The sequence below is a fragment of the Thalassophryne amazonica genome, chromosome 11 (genome assembly GCF_902500255.1).
Source record: "Thalassophryne amazonica chromosome 11, fThaAma1.1, whole genome shotgun sequence".
Lineage (NCBI taxonomy): Eukaryota > Metazoa > Chordata > Actinopteri > Batrachoidiformes > Batrachoididae > Thalassophryne > Thalassophryne amazonica.
In genome coordinates, this window is record NC_047113.1 from 38,306,661 (window position 1) to 38,327,741 (window position 21,081).

The following is a 21,081-nucleotide window of genomic DNA, read 5'->3' on the forward strand; positions in this document are numbered from 1 at the left end:
CGGCATCAAGAACCATGGCCCCTCGCTTGTCCGTCATGATTAAGGAGGTGGGCAAGGCGTTGCATTCTCAGACTGCGATGACTCTTGGTGCAAATTGGATGACATCTTGGAGCAGATGCGTGCCTTGCAGATGAAGTTGAAGATTTTGGAGGCCAGGGAATATTCTTAATTCATGATTGGGAATATTCTAATTCATAATTGGGATTTGGTTGTTCAAGTGGAACTGTAAAAAGTGTTTTTCACTGCTCAAACCACAACACGGCAGGCTTATCAAGCCTGAAGGACAAATTGCCCCACTGTTTTCCTCCAGAGGAATGTTTTCAGGCCTTGGTGATTATTTGGCTCCTTTCTTATCTCAACCCACAAAGACAATAAACTGTTTTTCATAGGACTGAAGCATGATCCACTCCCTCACCCCCAACCCCCACCATACCCCCCCACACACACACACACACACACACACACACTCCGGCTTCTGCTCACGTCACCCCTTCCCTTCTGCAGGGGTGGCGCGGTTCTAGCTGCAGCTGGTCAAACCCCCCCCAAGCTGACTCAGGGTTGCTGCGCGACCTTCGCCCACTTGAGGTAACTGGAGTGTAAACATAATTTTTCCACTATGAGATCAATAAAGTATATCTCATCTCACAACTTACAACTAGCAAGTAATGTAACTAGTAATCAAACTTGGTTACTAGGGCTGTTCATGTTATATAGTGAAAAAATAAAAGTTGTGAAAGACTTTGGGCCACATGTTGTTTTTGTTCCACTTGGGGTTTTATAGGTACAGACCAAATTCAAACTCAATCAGATAAGATTTCGAGGTCCCCCAGAGTGACACATTTTCCTCTCCCTCCACTGGTGAGGCAATGTCACCCTAACAGCAGAAGGCTCTGATGCCATTATTTTTCTTTTACAGGTACATGTGATGGCTTCTAATCACAACAAGTGGTGGCTGATCGGTCACCCAGAGGAGAACATTACTGGAATTACTGGATTTGCGGGGGACCCCTAAACAATGTCCGATTACAATAAAATTTGGCACAGATCTTTTATTTTATTAGTGGAACAAGAACATGTGGTCCAAAAGATTTTGTAACATTTGACATTTTGAACAGGTCTATTGGTTACTCTTGAGACTGAGTAATCGGCAACATAACTAATAGTCACTTTTCTGAGTAATCAGTCTTAAAAATAACCAAGTGAGATCACTAGTAACTTTAATAGTTACATTCAGCAGCTGCCGACAAGTTGCCCGCAGCTGCTAATGAAGTGACTGTGTAAATTAACTGCAAAATAGAACTGTTTAAAGTAACTAATAAAGTAACTTTTCAAAGTTACTGTGGCAACACTGCTCATGATGCACCACCCCATGAGAGTCAAAGAAAAGCGTCAATAGGACTTTGACATTGCTGTGCACCTGCTCTGCTTTCTTTGGCCTCTGTGATTTTGGATGTTTCCATTGCAATGACTGAGATTAGGTTTCCCGGTCATACGCGTAAACTCGTGTCTCACCACCAGTAATGGCTGCGTTCAGGAAGTCAGAGTCGCTGAATGAGCATTCCAGCATGTCCTGTGAGACTTCCAGACACAGTTGCTTCTGCTCTGCAGTCAGCAGCTTCGGCACGAATTTCGCCGACGCTCTCTGTGTGCCCAAATCCTCTGTCAAAATGGAGTGCACTGACACGCTTCATTTGTTTCTGTGGGATAAAATAAGGTCAGATACTTTTTGAATTCACCTCGTACACATCATCTACTTTAGCCTTTAAAAAAATTGCGGTTTTATTTCTGATAATGAGCTATAATTATTCCATTATTCCACTGTTCAGTTGTAAAATATACAAGCAGACTCCAATCTTAAATCAAACTAAACTTTTCATATTTCATCAGCGCCATCTCACACTGCAGCTGGTGAAATGTAAATAAATTAGCGGTGGACATGACTGACTAGTCGCAGGGGTGGTGCCTAAGTGGTCAGCGCACTTGGTTTCAGTGCGGAAAGTTCCCAGTTCAACCCCGCCCCTGACACGTTTCTCCATTAATGTGGAGTTGTATCAGGAAGGGTATATGGTGTAAAACGTGGTGCCAAAATCAATGTGCAAATCCACCTGGATCTGCTGTGGCGACCTTGAGTGAAAACAGGCCAAAGGAAGCCGAAGGGGACTTACTTTTACATGACTGACTAGTCCTGTGTGTTGCTACTGGTAAGAAGCAAATACTGTATTTTCCATCCTGCATTTTATTTCAAGCATGGACCCACATTGTTTTCACTCCTCAGATTTCATTTGGAGAGATTTTTATCTTAATAAAGACAGCAACATGCTCACAGCAGCGCAAGATATCTGAGGACAACTGTATAGTGATAAATAATGTCTAGTATTCTGTTAATTGGAAATGCTGTATGCTGGTTCTTGAGGTGAGCTTGTTAAAGTAATGTAAAATTCTGACAAAACACACAGCACCATCAGTGAATGGCTGTAAATGAGGGATTCAAAAGTACTTCAAACAACTACATACCTCGATTTCGGTTTCAGAAAAGTTTCTTTTCCTGCTCTTCCTGTCGGTTGCCAGGATAAGTACATGCTTCGGGCTTCATGTGTATGCTGAATATTCATGAAGTATGTTGCATTGACCATTTGTGGTTTAACATGGGCGTGAAGCGTTTGGAATTCAGGCATATCCACAGGCGCAGTTCCACGTAGTGCGTGATTTACAAAGAGAACATTGCTTGCAGGTGTACATACCAAGAGTTTTGTAAGTGTGATTTTTTGGCTTTTATTTACATGTATTCCTTTAGTACAAATCCTCAGTTTTATAAATGAGAGCTCTGATGCTTCCTGTCTTACTGGATGGTTGTGGATGCTTACCTGACTATGTTTTTATTTAACAGGTTAGTCCCTTGAGATCAAGACATCTTTTGCAAGTGAGGACCTGGACAATTATAAAGTGTCCACTTCACCCTAACCTGCATGTTTTGATGTGGGAATAACCGGAGCACACCCGATGGAAAACCCATGCAAACACAGGGAGACCAACAAACTCCACACAGAAAGGCCACAGGTGGGAATGAACAACATGACCTTCTTGCTGTGATATACGAGGTAGGCTGAAAGGTTCTAAGGCTCCCCATGAAGGAGTAATGCATTAACTGCATTATAGTGAGCCTTAGAACTTTTCAGCCTACCCTCATATATATATATGAGGTCTATTAGACAATAAACCGCCCCTTTTATTTTTTTTTTTAACTATATGGATTGAATGACGTGCGATTCCACCAATCATGCTTGAACCCTCGTGCGCATGCGTGAGTTTTTTCACGCGTGTCGGTGACGTCATTTCCCTGTGGGCAGGCCTTGAGTGAGATGTGGTCCCGCCTTCTCGGCTGAATTCCTTTGTTTCACACGCTGCTCGAGACGGCGCGCGTTGCTTTATTAAAAATTTTTCTGGACCTGTGAGGAATATCCGAGTGGATACTATTCGAGAAATTAAGCTGGTTTTCGGTGAAAAGTTTAACGGTTGATGAGAGATTATGGGGTGTTTCTGTCGGTGTAAGGTACTTCCCACAGAGCAGGACGTCCTGCAGCGCTTCCAGGCGCCGTCGTTGGCCTGTTTCGAACCTGAAAACATCATAATTTAAGGATTAATTCACCCAGGACGTCGTGAGAGAACAGAGAAGATTCATAAGAGGGCCGGCATGGGGACTTTATGCGGACATTCCACTGTTTAAGGGACTTTGAACTGAAAGACTGTGCGGCAAATTCGCAGAGTCGTTTCCGTGACGACTCGGCGAATCTGGTGCGCGCGACAGGAAAAACACCTCCGTGTTGAAAACCATTTGTAAAATTCAGGCGGCTTTTTTGATGGCTTTCAACAAGTGAGTAACTGAGAAATTGTTTAACAGCTTGGGCCTGTTTCCAACTTGCTCGTTAAGGTTTCCAACGGAGGTGTTTTTCCTGTCGCGACCCCCCCGCGGCGCGGTCCGGCCCGACATGCGATCTGCCCGCACATTCTTCATTGCAAAATGTCTGTTAAACAATGGAATGTCCGAATAAACTCCTCATGACGACTTCTTCTGAAAGTTCTGTTCTCTGACGACTTCCTGGGTCAACAGAGCCTGAAATGTGGAAGTTTTCAACTTGAACGGCGAGACGCTGCCACCTCGAAAGCGCAGAAACGCCGTCAGGCGCCGTGGGCCGTCCTTACGGCGACACTACCAGACCAAAATCTCTCATCAGCCGTTAAAATTTTTACCGAAAAACCAGCTGAATTTATCGAATGGTGTTTCCACTCAGTTGTGCCTTAGAGTTTTGAAAAAATTTTGATCAAACAAAGCAGCAGTCTCTGAGCCATTCCTAAACAATGAAAAAAACGACGAGGAGGGTGGGCGACTCCCACTCAAAGACTGCCCACAGGCGAATGACGTAAACGACAGGCGTGAAAAAACTCTCGACTGCCACAAGGGTTCAAGCCTGTCTGATGTAATCACATGTGATTCAAATCCATATGGTTTTGAAAAAAATAATAAGGTCGGATACTTTTCTAATAGGACATCGTATATCATATTCAAACATTTTTTGTGGTGTATAAGATTGTCCCCCAATTTTGTTGTACGCCCACCAAACACACACACTCACACCACAATGACAATAAAGACTATTCTATTTTATTCTATTCTTTTTAAACTCAAGTGAAATCTGATTTCTAAAACAGGGCACAAATAAAATAAAAATACCAAAAGGTCAACAATAGTGTGCATAAGTATACACACACTTAAGTATAACAACTAAATCATTACTTTTACAGCCAGTTTGCTTTAGACAAGTCAGGGGATGGACACATGAGCATTTACTCACTGAATATGTCTCAGATTTTATTTACATCAGTTTTTAAGAAACACAAACGGGATGGTACACTATGGTAAACCTGTCTGGAGGAGGCATTTATCAAAAACTGGGGACCATCCAAGTTGGGGACTAGTGAGGAAAGCCACCAAGACACCCAGACAACACAGTTATAGGCTTCTGTGGATGTGACTGGAGAAATTGTGCATTGTGCAACTTTAACTGTTGCATCAACAGTTATACAACTTCATAGTGGAATGGAGCAGAGAAGGATTTTCTTAAAAAAAAAAAAAAAAAAAAGATCTGAAATTTCAGCTACAGTTTTCCAGAAGGCACATGGGAGAAACAAGCCTAGATTTGACCTGTTTTGTTGTATGCTCATCCTTCCCTGCTTCACTCTGTTATGAAGCTGTGAGTGATGATCCAACAGAAAGATGACTGTACATGATAACAACAAAGAACTCAGGCTTCTGGATTACATCCTCATTTGGACTTGCTGGTAATGGGGATGACAAAAGAGTAAAACTGTGATCTCCGCCCATGCAATCCATGTATTCTATGCAGACATTTTGCCATAACTGGTAAAATGTGAAGTAATATAGCAGGCAGTGAATGAGTGAAAAAGCAGTAAGGCTTTCATCATTTGTGGGCCATGAAATCTTATTTCGTTCCAAAATCTATCCAGAGATGTTCAATGTTGTCCAAATTCTGGAAATTGTCTACTGCTGTGACAACCATGTCTGTGTTACCTGCACTGATCATGAGCCTTTTTCAAACCACAATTCAAGCGTCATGCAGCATTATCTGTGAGTGTGGTTGTTATCCAGTTCTGGTTCACATTAGAGCTCACCACTGCCTCATGAACTTGATATTACAACTTTATCTCCTGTGTCATTTGAGACACCCTCCTCAGTAGCCAAAATGGGAAGAGATCATCCTTATGTGTGTCATTCATTAGGAGATTTTACCAGTTTCCATTGAGTTTTACATGAGACTCTCCTGCATTCTCTTGCCCGTCTGTTTTCTCTGGCTGTGAGTTTTAAGCTATCCTTTAGATAAAACATGCCATACAATGTCACATCAAAATGACCGTTCAAGTTCTGATGGTGTGTATGGGAGGAAAGCCTCCTTGGCATATTCCCCAAATGTCCTTGATTTTTCCCATTCGATGGGAAGTGCACAGCTGCAGCACCCTCTGTGACTTTAACTTCAGTTTGAGTACCTGCTACCACCAGATCGCTCCTAGATTCAATCCAAGATAATCATTTTGCCTCGGGCTGCCTGCTCTAGATAATGATGGAAGGTAATGCAAATTCTCATGTTTAAAGAATTCTTCCAAATTTCCTTCCATAGATTGGCTAGTTGTACAATCTGGAAAACAATGAATAGACACTCTTAAGTTCCGATATTGTCTGCTTATCCTGTGCCTTCTTACTGCCGTGCAGTGGAAATGAGTTTCTGGAAATTGTTGCACTGAATGGCGTGCCATTCATACAAAGTGTTCCCCCTTGAAAATCCCTGCTAAGAACAATGACTGGATTGCATAATTCCTCAAATGTGGAGACAAGGCCACACACTTCTGAAATCCAATATGGCCACGATTTCTCGAGCACAGACACATTATACATTGCTTAATTCAAAAAATTTATTAATCATGAACTTCAGATTCCAGGGGGTGCTCGAGGTTTTGTCTCCTCTGAGGTTCCCAGAAGTCAAAGATCCCATCTTAAATAAGTCATAATAACACATATATTTCACAATCAAGAGTAATTAAAAAGATAAAGCGGGAAACATAAAAATGTCCTTTTCCTTACCCTAAAAAAGGAATCAATCAGTTCACATGTGTATGTGTGTGTTTGGGGGAGATATTTCTGAAGAAAGAAGGTTGGGAACCACTGCTTTAAGAGATCAGTGCTGTGTTTAAGAAATGATATTTAAAAGTGTACAGCCTTTGGGTTTTTTAAGATTTAAATTATAAAAAGAATATTCTTTCACACCACTATAATTTTAATTATTAGCCTTTAAATTGGGGAGTCATAATATGACCTTGCCAATATATTCTAAATTCACAGTCTAGAAAATAAATAAAGAAACAGTTCTCCTGAAGGGAAAAAATTCAAACAGATGTCCTTAAACTATGTTCCATAGGGACCCACACAGTCTATGATAGCAACCATAGCCATGTCATACATCACGTAGGGGGCTTCCCCTGACTTGCAGGAGAGATGCTGGGAAGCACACAGTGACAGCCAATCAGAGTAGTGGGGCACGGTGTTGTGAGCTGGTGCACATGCACTTCCTAGACCCCGCTAAACGGAAAATAAAATAAAATATTTGTTATGTCCCAGGTAAATATGTTCTCTTCAATAAAACAAGCTTTAATTTTGCAACACACTTCAAAAAATAAACAGACATAATGATTGGATTTCAGTCAAAACTCAATTTTGGAAGTTTTCAGGAATTTGAAAAGCTGTACTTTAAGCCTGAAACAAGCATTTTAGCACAAAGGTCCACCTAAAGTCCACTTGTTTATACAGCAGAAACACATTTTAAATATTTCCAAGACCGTAATGTGTTCATGTGAAAATGACCTTCAAGCAAGTTACTAAGGACATTATTTATCAGGTGTTTATGTGCAGCTGAATAAAAGGGGAAACGACTGGAGCTGACTTTTCTCTCATTTTAGGACAGCATCAGAAGCTGATTTAGTCCAAAGATTGAAATAATTATTGAGTTCCAAAATAATGAATATTTTGCATTATTTTTCATTGTTATTAAAAATTAAACACAGTTCTGTCTTGGCACTCGTGTACAGAGAAAGATCACACATCATTTTAATCTAAATGAATGTCTTATTTTGGCAGCCATTTCTGAGCTCTGTATGCCTTTTCTGAGTATATGAGCAAAGGATATTATTAGCTGTCCTTAAATATGAGGACATTTTGTTTATCTGGGGTTTACTCCACCCATGGGGCCCTCTGAGGAGGATCAGAGTGTCCACAGGTCCTACCTTTTAGAGATTGGTGCTATTTTTTTGGGGATCCCCATTTTTTAAACATTTTTAATGAAGGAAAGTGTGTTAAATGTTTTCGTAAAATATCACCATGATCATATGTCATGGTGATATTCCTTCCTTTTCTCTCAAAAATTCTTGAAAGGGTAGTTGTAAAACAGCTAACTGATCATCTGCAGAGGAATGGTCTATTTGAAGAGTTTCAGTCAGGTTTTAGAAATCATCATAGTACAGAACAGCATTAGTGAAGGTTACAATGATCTTCTTATGGCCTCGGACAGTGGACTCATCTCTGTGCTTGTTCTGTTAGACCTCAGTGCTGCTTTTGATACTGTTGACCATAAAATTTTATTACAGAGATTAGAGCATGCCATAGGTATTAAAGGCACTGCGCTGCGGTGGTTTGAATCATATTTGTCTAATAGATTACAATTTGTTCATGTAAATGGGGAATCTTCTTCACAGACTAAAGTTAATTATGGAGTTCCACAAGGTTCTGTGCTAGGACCAGTTTTATTCACTTTATACATGCTTCCCTTAGGCAGTATTATTAGACGGTATTGCTTAAATTTTCATTGTTACGCAGATGATACCCAGCTTTATCTATCCATGAAGCCAGAGGACACACACCAATTAGCTAAACTGCAGGATTGTCTTACAGACATAAAGACATGGATGACCTCTAATTTCCTGCTTTTAAACTCAGATAAAACTGAAGTATTGTACTTGGCCCCACAAATCTTAGAAACATGGTGTCTAACCAGATCCTTACTCTGGATGGCATTACCCTGACCTCTAGTAATACTGTGAGAAATCTTGGAGTCATTTTTGATCAGGATATGTCATTCAAAGCGCATATTAAACAAATATGTAGGACTGCTTTTTGCATTTACGCAATATCTCTAAAATCAGAAAGGTCTTGTCTCAGAGTGATGCTGAAAAACTAATTCATGCATTTATTTCCTCTAGGCTGGACTATTGTAATTCATTATTATCAGGTTGTCCTAAAAGTTCCCTAAAAAGCCTTCAGTTAATTCAAAATGCTGCAGCTAGAGTACTGACGGGGACTAGAAGGAGAGAGCATATCTCACCCATATTGGCCTCTCTTCATTGGCTTCCTGTTAATTCTAGAATAGAATTTAAAATTCTTCTTCTTACTTATAAGGTTTTGAATAATCAGGTCCCATCTTATTCTTAGGGACCTCGTAGTACCATATCACCCCAATAGAGCGCTTCGCTCTCAGACTGCAGGCTTACTTGTAGTTCCTAGGGTTTGTAAGAGTAGAATGGGAGGCAGAGCCTTCAGCTTTCAGGCTCCTCTCCTGTGGAACCAGCTCCCAATTCAGATCAGGGAGACAGACACCCTCTCTACTTTTAAGATTAGGCTTAAAACTTTCCTTTTTGCTAAAGCGTATAGTTAGGGCTGGATCAGGTGACCCTGAACCATCCCTTAGTTATGCTGCTATATAGACGTAGACTGCTGGGGGGTTCCCATGATGCACTGTTTCTTTCTCTTTTTGCTCTGTATGCACCACTCTGCATTTAATCATTAGTGATCGATCTCTGCTCCCCTCCACAGCATGTCTTTTTCCTGGTTCTCTCCCTCAGCCCCAACCAGTCCCAGCAGAAGACTGCCCCTCCCTGAGCCTGGTTCTGCTGGAGGTTTCTTCCTGTTAAAAGGGAGTTTTTCCTTCCCACTGTAGCCAAGTGCTTGCTCACACGGGGTCGTTTTGACCGTTGGGGTTTTACATAATTATTGTATGGCCTTGCCTTACAATATAAAGCGCCTTGGGGCAACTGTTTGTTGTGATTTGGCGCTATATAAAAAAAATTGATTGATTGATTGATATGTCAGTTGGCCTATAGGGGACAATTTGTAGAAGTTGCAGTTGCAAACACCAATACATATTTGTGTTGAGATCCCCACCAGGAAGACCAAGATACAAATTGGTGGTGTTGGATTTGTTGAGATGTAAAGTGTGGCCTTTTGCCACAGAACTCATGGGCCTAAAATAAGGTTCCTCACACTTCTTTTTGCCTCTCCTGTTTTAATCAAAAAAAAAAAAGTAAATCACACTGAAAAACCTTTCAGAATAAGAATTCTGGCTTTTTCAAACATTTCGACTCTAATGGGGGAAACAAAGAGAAAAAGAAAATAAAGAAAATTGAAGATGTGATTGGAGCAGATCAATTATTATCAACCAGCAGGTCCGTCCCAGGTTAGTCCTGTATGTCAGAGCACAACAATGGAAATTTTAGAAAAAATAAATTCTAATTCTAAATTCAAATTACCTGAAAGTGCTCCGCTGGTTTTCTCGGAATATTTCAGGTGGATTAACTTCTGAGGTTTTACAGAGGCAAAGTGTGAAGATCAAATGCATGACATGGGTTCATCAGAAAAAATGCGCTGTTTTCTGCAAGAACACTGCGTAAAAATAGCTGTGCGTCATTTTACAGACACGTTGAAATGGTGCGTTACGTGCGCCTCGCTTATGTTTTTCTCTGTAGGTGTATTTGGTCACGCAGAGAGGACGAAGGGGATCAGTGCTGCCCCCCTCCAACTCCCCACCAAACGCCCTTCTTTTCCCCAACCTCCTCACTTCTCCACTGAGCGCAGAGTGGATGGAGCAGCGGTGCACGGTGGCTGTGCGCCACAGCGAGCGGCTTTCCACGATTTGCCATGAGACGTTTCTGCTTTGATTTGGGGATGAAATGACTAAAACGCGGGGAAAGCACGCGCACTCGTGCCATTCAGCCGGTTTGTGCGCGTCTCTCATGAGTTTTGCAGTTCCAGATGAAGTGAAGCCTGCTATGGAGGACCTCCAGAGTCAACATGAATCTGAGCACTGACAATGCCACAAACTTGTGGAAATACAATTCATCGGAGCCCGATGGAGCAGCGTCCTCACTGGCCAACTTCACCAACAACTCCACAGGGAACCACACGGAACCCAGCAAGTTGGACCTCACCCGAGCCATCCCGCTCGGCTTGGTGCTGGGGGCGTTCATCGTGTTTGCCATCGCGGGGAACATCCTCGTAATCCTCTCGGTGGTGTGCAACAGGCACCTGCGCACCCCGACGAACTACTTCATCATCAACCTGGCCATCGCAGACTTGCTGCTGGGCACTACGGTGCTCCCGGTGTCCGCCACCCTGGAGATCTTAGACTACTGGGTGTTCGGCAGGATCTTCTGTGACATTTGGGCAGCGGTGGATGTTCTCTGCTGCACCGCGTCCATCATGAGCCTGTGCGTAATATCCATCGACCGCTACATCGGAGTGAGCCATCCGCTGCAGTACCCGGGCATCGTGACGGAGAAGCGCGCTCTGCTGGCCATGCTGGGGGTGTGGGTGCTGTCGGTGGTCATCTCCATCGGACCTCTGCTCGGCTGGAAGCAGCCGCCGCTGCCGGACGACAAGGTATGTCCCATCACCGAGGAGCCCTTTTACGCGCTCTTCTCCTCTCTCGGTTCTTTCTACATCCCGCTCGTGGTCATCCTGGTAATGTACTGCCGGGTCTACATCGTCGCCAAGCGGACTACTAAGAACCTGGAGGCCGGCGTGATGCGGGAGAGGATGAGCTCTGGCGAACTGACCCTCAGGATCCACAAAGGATCTCAGGTACACGACGACTCCGGGAGCACCGGCACCGCCAAGGGGCGCGGACACCACTCCAGGAGCTCCCTCACGGTCAAACTTCTAAAATTCTCCAGGGAGAAGAAAGCGGCTAAAACTTTGGGAGTTGTGGTCGGCATGTTTACGCTTTGCTGGCTGCCTTTCTTTCTCGCCTTGCCCATAGGTAGGTTCCACAGGTCAGTTCATATTCCGCTTTTCCACATTAAATGGATAAAGAGCATTTACTTAAATCTAAGCACACTCCACATTAAACTCCGATGTAATTCCGAAACTTAAAATTAAGGATTTTTTTAAGAATTAATAAATTAAATATCTTTGGAAAGAAAAAAAAAAAGAGCAGTTCGCCAGAGGCGGCTCCAGAATTTTTTCAGCAGGGTAATGCGCAGAACCCCTGAGTCGCAAGGAGCCACACATTTTTGTGCAAAAAAACTAGTGTGGAGTCTTACAGGAAAAAGAGAGAATCAGTGAAACATAACAAATGTTAATATATATATATATATATATATATATATATATATATATATATATATATATATATATATATATATATATATATATATATATATATATATATATATATATATTGTACAATTATAAAATTCTCTGCTTGTAACAGTATACAGAGCTGGACAGCAAGCAAAACTGTAGTTGAGTGGGTGAGTTTGAGTGTTTACCCAGTGCTGATTTTTTCAACCCCATCTCACACCAAGTTTGTGATGATGTCACAAAAAGTGAGTTAATCTATTCATTCATGGTACTGTCACGAAATGGAGTAGATTTTCATGATGGTGTCATGAAAAAAAAAAATTGTGATGGCATCACAAAATTTGGGGTGACATGGTTGGGGGTGTTGGGGTTACAGTTAGGGATAAGATTAGTGAGTGAAGGTTGACCGCGTCATCGAAATATAATACATTTTGTGATGGTATCACACAAAAAAAGACACTGGGCTTGATTTTTTTATGCCAGATTGTCTACATTTTTGTGGCAAATATATTTGTCAGATACCCAATCAGGGCCTGAAATCAAATGTAACTGGTGGTAAAACAAGCATTGTAGTGGGAAAGTTTTTTAACATGTTTTAAAGTTCATTACATCAGGATAAATCATGATCTAAAAAGTGAATAATCAAAATTGATTGATGTAGTCCGGGAGTAGTCTTGTGTAAAAGCAGGAGAAAGTGGACAATCAAGTCCAATTTTCATTAATCAGGATCTACTGTTCTCTGACCAGCGCATCCTCTGATCCTCCTCCACAACATGAAACCCACCAAAAGCATGTTGCACTTACTCTTCAACTGAAGACAGTTTTGAGATTTTAGCAAACATTTTAGCTTTTTTTGGAAAAGTGTGGTGACAACTGAAAAGTAGCACCTTGCGCTTGCACAGCATGGAATGGCAATCATTTGTACTTGGGTGTATTCGCCAATAATGAGTTACACTCATATGGAAGTTGATTAAAAAACAATTGTTAGAACTGCAGTTACATACAAATGTTGCCTGTGATTGTAAACAATCAGACCAGAGATTCAAGTCAACCGTTTGTCCTTTCTGAGCATTTTATGACAAATAGCTGAAGTAATATGGCATGCTTTGTGGTTGATGGTAATAATGGACCATCAAGAAGTCCGTGGTCCACTAATGGCATTTGTTATGAAAACCACCACCCAGTCCACAGCAATATCCATTAATCAAACGTCGGAACCAAAGTTCGCTTGTTTGCCATAGCTATGCTTGACTGGGAACTCAAGCGGGAGTGGATGTGTTCAGGCTTCATTCATCCCACCATGCCACTCCACCTTTTTGCCCATTTATGGTTGGCCGGGTGGTAAGCAGAGGTAAACACTGCCAAGATTGTGACATCCAGAGCTGAACCATTTGCGCTTCAAAACCCCTCTGCAGAAAACCTATGGGTGAGATCATGGAGGGTTTGTCCAGTACGTATACAGACTATGCTTATAGCACATGGGAAGTTTATGGTCGGATGGTTACAGTGGTGGGCTTGAGACCAGACCTGTTCAAATCCCATGAGACCAAAAATTCACTAAGGGCCCTTGAGCAAGATTTTCAATCCCCAAAATGCCTCTCATGTGGAGTTGACCACGTTGCATGGTGACACCCTGTCATTGGTGTGTTAATGTGAGGCGTCATTGTAAAGTGCTTTGAGCTTCTGATTCAAATGGGAAGACATTTGTACATGAAACCGACACACCTTGGGATCTCACAGTATTTTTATGTTTATTAAAACAAAAGTTAAAAATCATAAACAGTGTCTCAGAAACCAGTGGGTTATAGGAAAACAGATATTCATAATTTATTTTAAAATTTTAACAATGCATTTTATTTATTTATATATTGTTTCTTAAAGTTTTGAAAAGGCTGCTGTATTTGAATTGGGTGGTGTTCACTTGTATTATGTGAAATTATTTATTTTATGAGATTTTTTTAGGGTCCACATCCAAGTGTAGTTCAGGAGCCATGACCACCTTAATCTGCCTCTGAAGCTATGTGTTGTATTAAGGTGGCAGCCTATATGAGTGAGTTTGCTTGCAAGCATTGCATAACAAACTGCCATTACATTTACCAGCAGAGGAGATGTTTCACTGCATTTACTCGACTGAGTGTTTGCAGGGTAGCTAGAACCCAGATAAACAGATTTTCACGTGACTTGGTAAAAATCGTAAGACTTTCATGTGGTTCTGGATTAATGAGTACATCCTCAAAATGTTAAAGTCATTTATTTATTTAACGTCAGGAAATTCAAAAGATTAGATTGTATTTTTGGACATTTAACAAGAACAAATACAAAGACAGGATTGTTTAAAAGCTATGCATATATGCATAAATATGCATACCATATATATATATATATATATATATATATATATATATATATATATATATATATATATATATATATATATATATATATATATATATATATATATCATGCCAGATATACTGTATTTGGACCTAAGGTCAGGTCAGATGCACTGCTGTCGCATGTTGACACATCCACCACACTACTGAACTCTCAGCCTTGGTTGGCAACCATCAACTGTTCCATCCCTACCTCCTGAAACTATCCATTTATCTGCCTCCATCAGGTGAAACATGGGCACCGCCTTGGCATTTACCAGTTACATGGTTGTAGTATTGTTGCAGCTGACATTCCTTCACAAGTAGTAATAGTAGATCACTAGGAGTACTAGTACTCTTCTTCTGAGTTTCTCTGAGTAACTATATTTCCAGCAGTACTCAAGGATCTTCTCAAGATACCGACTACCAGATACACCACCTTAATTCACTGGTTTGAGTCCATCTCACAATTATATAGGTACTTTGGAATCACTAGGACCCCAAAGACCTCTACTTTCTTTCTCTTGCAAAGATGTCAGTATCACCAGACATCTTTGTCTAGTGACTTTATAACTCCATAAGCTTCAGTCTTCAGTGACCTTTTCAAGTGATGTAATCAGAGCATCCATTGATTCCACAACATCATCCACACAGTCAAAATCATTGGCGCTTTCTTCACCAACACCTCAGTTCTTGAACTCCAGTATCTTATCCAGCACCCAGTCCATGTAAGTACTGGACAGAGGAGAAGCCAGAATACATTATTGATGAATACCAGAATTCATTGGGAAGAAGTCAGATTCTGCCCCCACAGCACTGGAATGAGGATGTACCCACACACACACATAATCTCATTTTTAAAACCGTTTACAAATAATTTTAAGAGTATACTGTGTAAACTGCACTATACTGCTCCCACCATTCCCTCCCTGTAATGTATTATTGTTTGCAATTGTGTTGTGTATTTATTGTACTTATTGCCCATTGTATTTAGTGTATTATACTTATCGTATTTATTGTAAGTAGTTTGCCGTTATTCTACAACACGCCACTGCAAATGTGCACTTTGTTGAATTTCATAGTTTATTGTTCTATGTAGCAACTTGGTCCTGGAGAAACGTTGTTTCACTTCACTGTGTGTATTGTATACTACGGAACATGGTTGAAATGACAAAAAACTACTACAACTACTGCTACCACTACTACACTCTTAACCTGAATTAGTTGAGTTTACTAGAAAATTGCGTGGAAACCCGTTGCCTTAAACCGCTTTAGTTTTTACACAAGCTAAAACTAATCAGGTTAAGTTGTATTAACAAATCACAGTAGTAGTTGCTACTCAGAATCATTAGTTCACATAAATGGTTTCTCATTGGTGTATAAAATAACTATTTTAAGTTAAACATACGTAAACATATAACAAATAACATAATAAACATTATTAATCAATAGTTAAAACAATTTCTTAATATAAGTAATGTCTTCTCTTGTAATTTAATTAACTACTCCATCTTTATTTTGAGATTATAATGCATTGTTTCAACAAATGTGTATGGAAGGGAAGGAATTAAAGAATACTGTGGCGAGTGGTGTGGAAGAACAAGACGCTCTGAGCTTTTCTGCACTCTGCCGCAAGGAGGTGCTGTTTTATTTGCAACCCCAACAACCCAGAAAATGGTGGAAAGCATCAAACACAATACACTTTTCACTTATGGTGGCAACAGACACTTAACTAAACTTGACTAACTCAACTGAACTATTGAACACAATAAATCAGTAACACTAACCACACTGTTAAACTAACATGAAACACATTAACAACACTTAAAACTCTCAAAACCCTGTACTCCCATGATACACTTCAGCATAACAGTTCACAGTCTTAGCAACCGGCCCGGCGATTGCTACAATACATTTAAATGTTCCAACGACTTTTATTTAAAAAAAATATTACGAAGGAACACCTCATGAACACCTTGTCAACCAAAAGACAAGTAAAAACAGGAAAAAATGCATTAAAACTGTACTGTAAAAAATGTGACAAATGTTTACTAAAAAAAGGCAACAAAGTGACACATAATATAAATGAACAGATTTTAAGTTCTACAATTTTGTTTAAAAAGTATTTATTACATTAACTAAACCTAAACAAAAAAATTAAGTGCATGTTAAAAAAAGCAACAGTTGAAATGTGTTTGATTTAGCAATAGCACACCAAATGATGAGTTATATTGCCAAAAAATAACTTCAGTTTAGCTAACGTGTTCTCACTGGACCACTCTTTGGGCGAAACTAATTTCCAGAAAGTTATCAACAAATAACTAACTTGAAGCCTACATTTCACTTTCTTTAAGTCAGTGCTTCTTTCAAAAACCCACAGCCAAGTGTACACTGCGTACAGCAGAGAGAAAAAAAAGAAGAAGCAGCACTTAAACAGTAAGCTATTTTCAATGAACCGTCTTTTGACCAGAAAGTTATGTGTTGCTCTCAAAATCCACAGGTTTTGAATTTGAGCACAGCAAGCCATGAGCAATAGCAGTAGGATGAGTGGAGTCTTCACACTTGACATGGTTGCTAGGTAGAATTTAAAATGGACCCCTCCCCTCCCTTACAGAAACTTGAGACAAAAAATTAACTCTGCTTAACATGATCATTGCACCGAAAATTTCAGTTGAATAGTGCAATCAACTAATTTAGTTTAGTAATGAGAATGCTTTTTTACAAAACACGAAAGAATAATTAATGATAACTCAGAAATTTAAGTTAAAACAAATCTGGGTTAAGAGTGTACAATACCCCTGTGTCCTCCAGCTATGATATCTAGCATATTACCAGGGATCTACATCCTATGACTCTTGTGATCCTGGATCCTGTGAATTCTCAGAATGTCCCAGAAAACAACAAGACCAACCAAATCAAAGACTTTGCAAAAATCAACACTGACCACAAAGAAGCCCTGGAACTTCCTGAGCTAGTATACAGTCTATGGGCTCTTGTTGCTGAGCAGCAAGCAACTGGTATTGAAACCTGTTGAGAATGATCCTTGTATGTACCCTGCCCAGCACAGAGAGCAGTGTAATACTAGTGTAGTATAATTTAGGTGATCACCCTTTACTTAGAAAGGAATAACAATTCCTTTCTTCCAGTTTGCAGGGATAATACCTGTCTCCCAAATTAAAGCAAAGATTATTTACAATGCCAGTAAAATATCTTCATCCACGTGAAGAGGTTCAGCACTGCTACCACAGATCCCTGCAGCATTTTCCTTTAGCTAATTCACCACATTTGCAATCTCACTCGGATTCGATTCTTCGCAGCTGACTGGCACATACTAGTCTCCTTCCAGCATGGTCACTCAGCTTTTGAGAACTGCCTACGCGACACAGATTTATAGTGGGACATTTTAACATGGGCTTCACCAGAGCCAGACTTGCTTTTGGAGCCAGCCTCAGTTGGCTGTTCAAAAAACTGCAAGTTTTGACACATTCCTGTTGGCTTTGTTTCTCACCACTGGTGGTTGCTTTTTGGTCAGGATGGAAGACATGCTCTAAAAAGCTCCTCTAAACTCAAAGCATGGGTATGTTGCATATTCTGTTTTAAAAAGAGTTTTAAAATATAAATAACACAAATGCATATCCTACTCTTTATGACATCATCAGGTCTGTTTTGCATGTTGAATGTTGTTTTACATTTGTTGGACTGTCAGTTAAAGCATTTCAAATTTCATGTCAAAGGTCAAAGCAAAACTGACCTTTGTTTTCACCGCCTCTGTTTGGGGAAAAAAAAAAACAGCAGGCCAAGAGAGAAATGGTCAGGATCTTATATTTATTCTGTGACTGTAAGAGGAGTGTCGGTGCCAAAGAAGGTGGCCTCACTCTGCTCTGGTCAGTTAATCCAGGGGATTGGCTTGGCACTCCTCCCTGATGTCACTGCGACTGGCGAGCACTCAAGATCCCAGGACTGCAGAGGAAACTAAAGAACGCAGTCTGCAGTCAGGCGTCATGCTGTGAGTCACGATGCAGCGAGGATGTTTCAAAAATATGAAGTCTTTATCTTTACTGATGGACTTCAGGCAAGAGAGCTCATTGAAAGTCTGATCGACAAGTAGGAGGCAGGAGGTTTGGGTGTGGCCTGTTAATGCAACACCATTCAACAAACTGCCAAGAATCCCCCCGAGGATACATTTCTCTGCACAATCTCATGGTGTAGAATGTTGATATATGGAGAAAAACCCTTTGCTGCCTTATTTTATGGTGCTTTGTAAGACTTGCAGGATGCATGCAAACCAGCTATAGCCAAACAAAGGAAACGGTATTTTGACAGGGAATTTACATAATGCAGCATAAATTTTTTTAAAAAAGTAGATCCAAGGTGTCAAGGTTTGAGACACCCAGCACTGAATCTCTTCTATCCAAAAATTCGTCAGGGGAATTTTAATTTTGGGCTTGTGCTTCTGCTCTCGGTCCATCTTGTTTGTGTGACTCATCCCCGAATGCCTTCGTCCGTCGGGGCAACAGAACTTTCCTTGCGCTGAGTCTTCATTAGTGTCCACCCACAGGGTGGGATTTCCTGTTTCACACTTGTTATTAACCCGAAAGTCCTTCAGTGTACTGTCGCTGACATGGCATTGATGTGGCTGCCTCAGGTTGTGTGTGTGTGTGTGTGTGTGTGTGTGTGTGTGTGTGTGTGTGTGTGTGTGTGTGTGTGTGTGTGTGTGTGTGTGTGTGTGTGTGTGTGTGTGTGTGTGTGTGTGTGTGTGTGTGTGTGTGTGAATGCATTGAGAAGCATGCATGGTTGTGGAGGGAATAATTTGTTTTTGTGACCAGTTCGACTGTTGGTTTCTGTCAAAATGAAGCAATTATTCAAAGAAGCGTCAGAAAGCGATGCAAAAACTCGTGACACGTTCTCAGAACCCGGGGTAACGACTTCAGTTCGCTTTCTATGACTGAATAACATTCCAAACATATCCATTTATTATGATATAAATCAGAGAAAAACAGCAATTTCTCATGAGAAGCTGAAAAGAAAAACAATCAGAAACACTGATGATTATTTGGGTTGCTCGATTTATCAAACGGCTGTTTCAGCACTAGCTGTAAGTCCTCATATATTTGCTTGTTTGTGTTTGTGTGAGTGTGCGTGCGTGTGATTGTTAATGGCCCCTTCACACATAGGACAAAAAAATAGGAATTATGCCAAAACAGCTCGTATGAGCGAACCATGAAAACATCAAGCAGACATCGGGAGAGACACATGGTCGGGCAGGTGTGAATGATGCCACTGCGACGGTGTCGTGCACAACACCATTGCAGCGGGAACACAGTGTGAGCAGCTGGAGCATGTGGTACGACATTGCGCATCTTCTGTGGTGAAAAATAAAAAATAAATGCCACCCGCGGGATTCGAACCTGCAATTTGCAAAACCTCTGATTGCCATCCAGAAACTTTATCACTGCACTACCATCACTGTTTTATAAAAGGTGTGTAAAATGCCTGAAATCAGCAAGGAGATAAACGTGTTTACAAAAAATAATAAAACCACACACCATAAAAAAAACACTGCATTTTGTTGAATCCCTCTTATCAAGCAAAGTATGACCAGCTGTTCCTCTGTAGATGACCCATGGTCACAGACGTACAATCATGAAATGGCATGAATGAAGCAGTTCATGCGCTCCCCTCATGTACACATCTGCTAGCCCGGCATGTCCCGACACACCTGTCCTGTGGACAGCGCTCCACAGGACAGACACCGCATCATGTGGAACAGAGCTCACGTGGGTGACGTGACATTCAGATCGCCCACTGCGTGTTATGATCTGATGGTCCGTTTCACCTGGGGCAGCCTGTTAATGTGCGCGCCGTGTGCTCACTCGCTGCAGCTCGTCGCAACGGCATATGTTTTTATGTATGTCCACGTGAGGACAGCAAGCGGACACAAGCGCATCACAGTGGACAGTTGTTAGATCATGTCCGTCCAAACACAGTACGTGTTCCCCAGCTAGGACGTCCAGACCCAGAAATTTCAACAGCTGCTGCAATCGGTGGCCGCACCCCCTGTCCATCCAGCACACACACCAACGTGCACTGAGTCGTCATTCATTTGCAGCTGTCAGTGAGTCTGTGGTCAGCAGCTGGGAGGCGGCTCGCTGTGCCATGTGTGTTCTGACGTGGTGGGCCACTCCATCTGTACGCACATATCAGCATTTCATGCAAGTGCGCTCCCACCCCCGGCACGCAACATTTGTGGTGAATGGGGGGGCGCAACATACACGCGATTAACACACATGGCACATGTGTTGCAGGGGGAGCCGACACTCTGGCACGCCACATCTGTTCCACAGTCGTGGGGGCACTTAGAAAATGTGTGGCCATTCACACTGTTAGCACGAAAATAGTGAGCAGACGATCAGTTTCGAGCTGGATGTGAAATTTTTCTAAGCATCAAGTGAGCGGTGTCGGATGTTCATGTGTGTCACCTGAAATTTGGCCAACAGCTGCCGTGAGAGGGATCAAATGGGCTCTCACAGGGCACACACTGTCTTTCAGCCGCTGGTGTGCGCAAATAGCTGTAACGACAGGTGTACGAGGCATTGAAGGCAGCTCGGATTTTACACGAATTACATACAATTCCTGCTTCGTGAGCAATTCGGCCACATTCATACTATGTGTGAAGGGGCCCTGAAGGAGTTATATTATACACCCTTTTTATGATGCTAAAAGCAATGTTATATG

At 41.4% G+C, this 21,081-nt stretch overlaps 1 protein-coding gene across 2 annotated transcripts in view; it reads left to right on the forward strand.

Moving 5' to 3' along the window:
* Positions 1-10,446: 10,446 nt before the first annotated feature.
* LOC117520065 (alpha-1B adrenergic receptor-like) overlaps positions 10,447-21,081 on the forward strand; it is a 44,361-nt gene continuing 33,726 nt past the window's right edge. Inside the window, exon 1 of one of the 2 annotated variants that reach the window (XM_034181370.1) lies at positions 10,447-11,651. In XM_034181370.1, the coding sequence (XP_034037261.1) occupies positions 10,685-11,651 (967 nt within the window). In that variant the 5' untranslated portion in view covers positions 10,447-10,684. Of the gene's footprint in view, positions 11,665-21,081 lie in introns of both variants that reach the window. The other variant, XM_034181369.1, reaches the window with a different exon arrangement.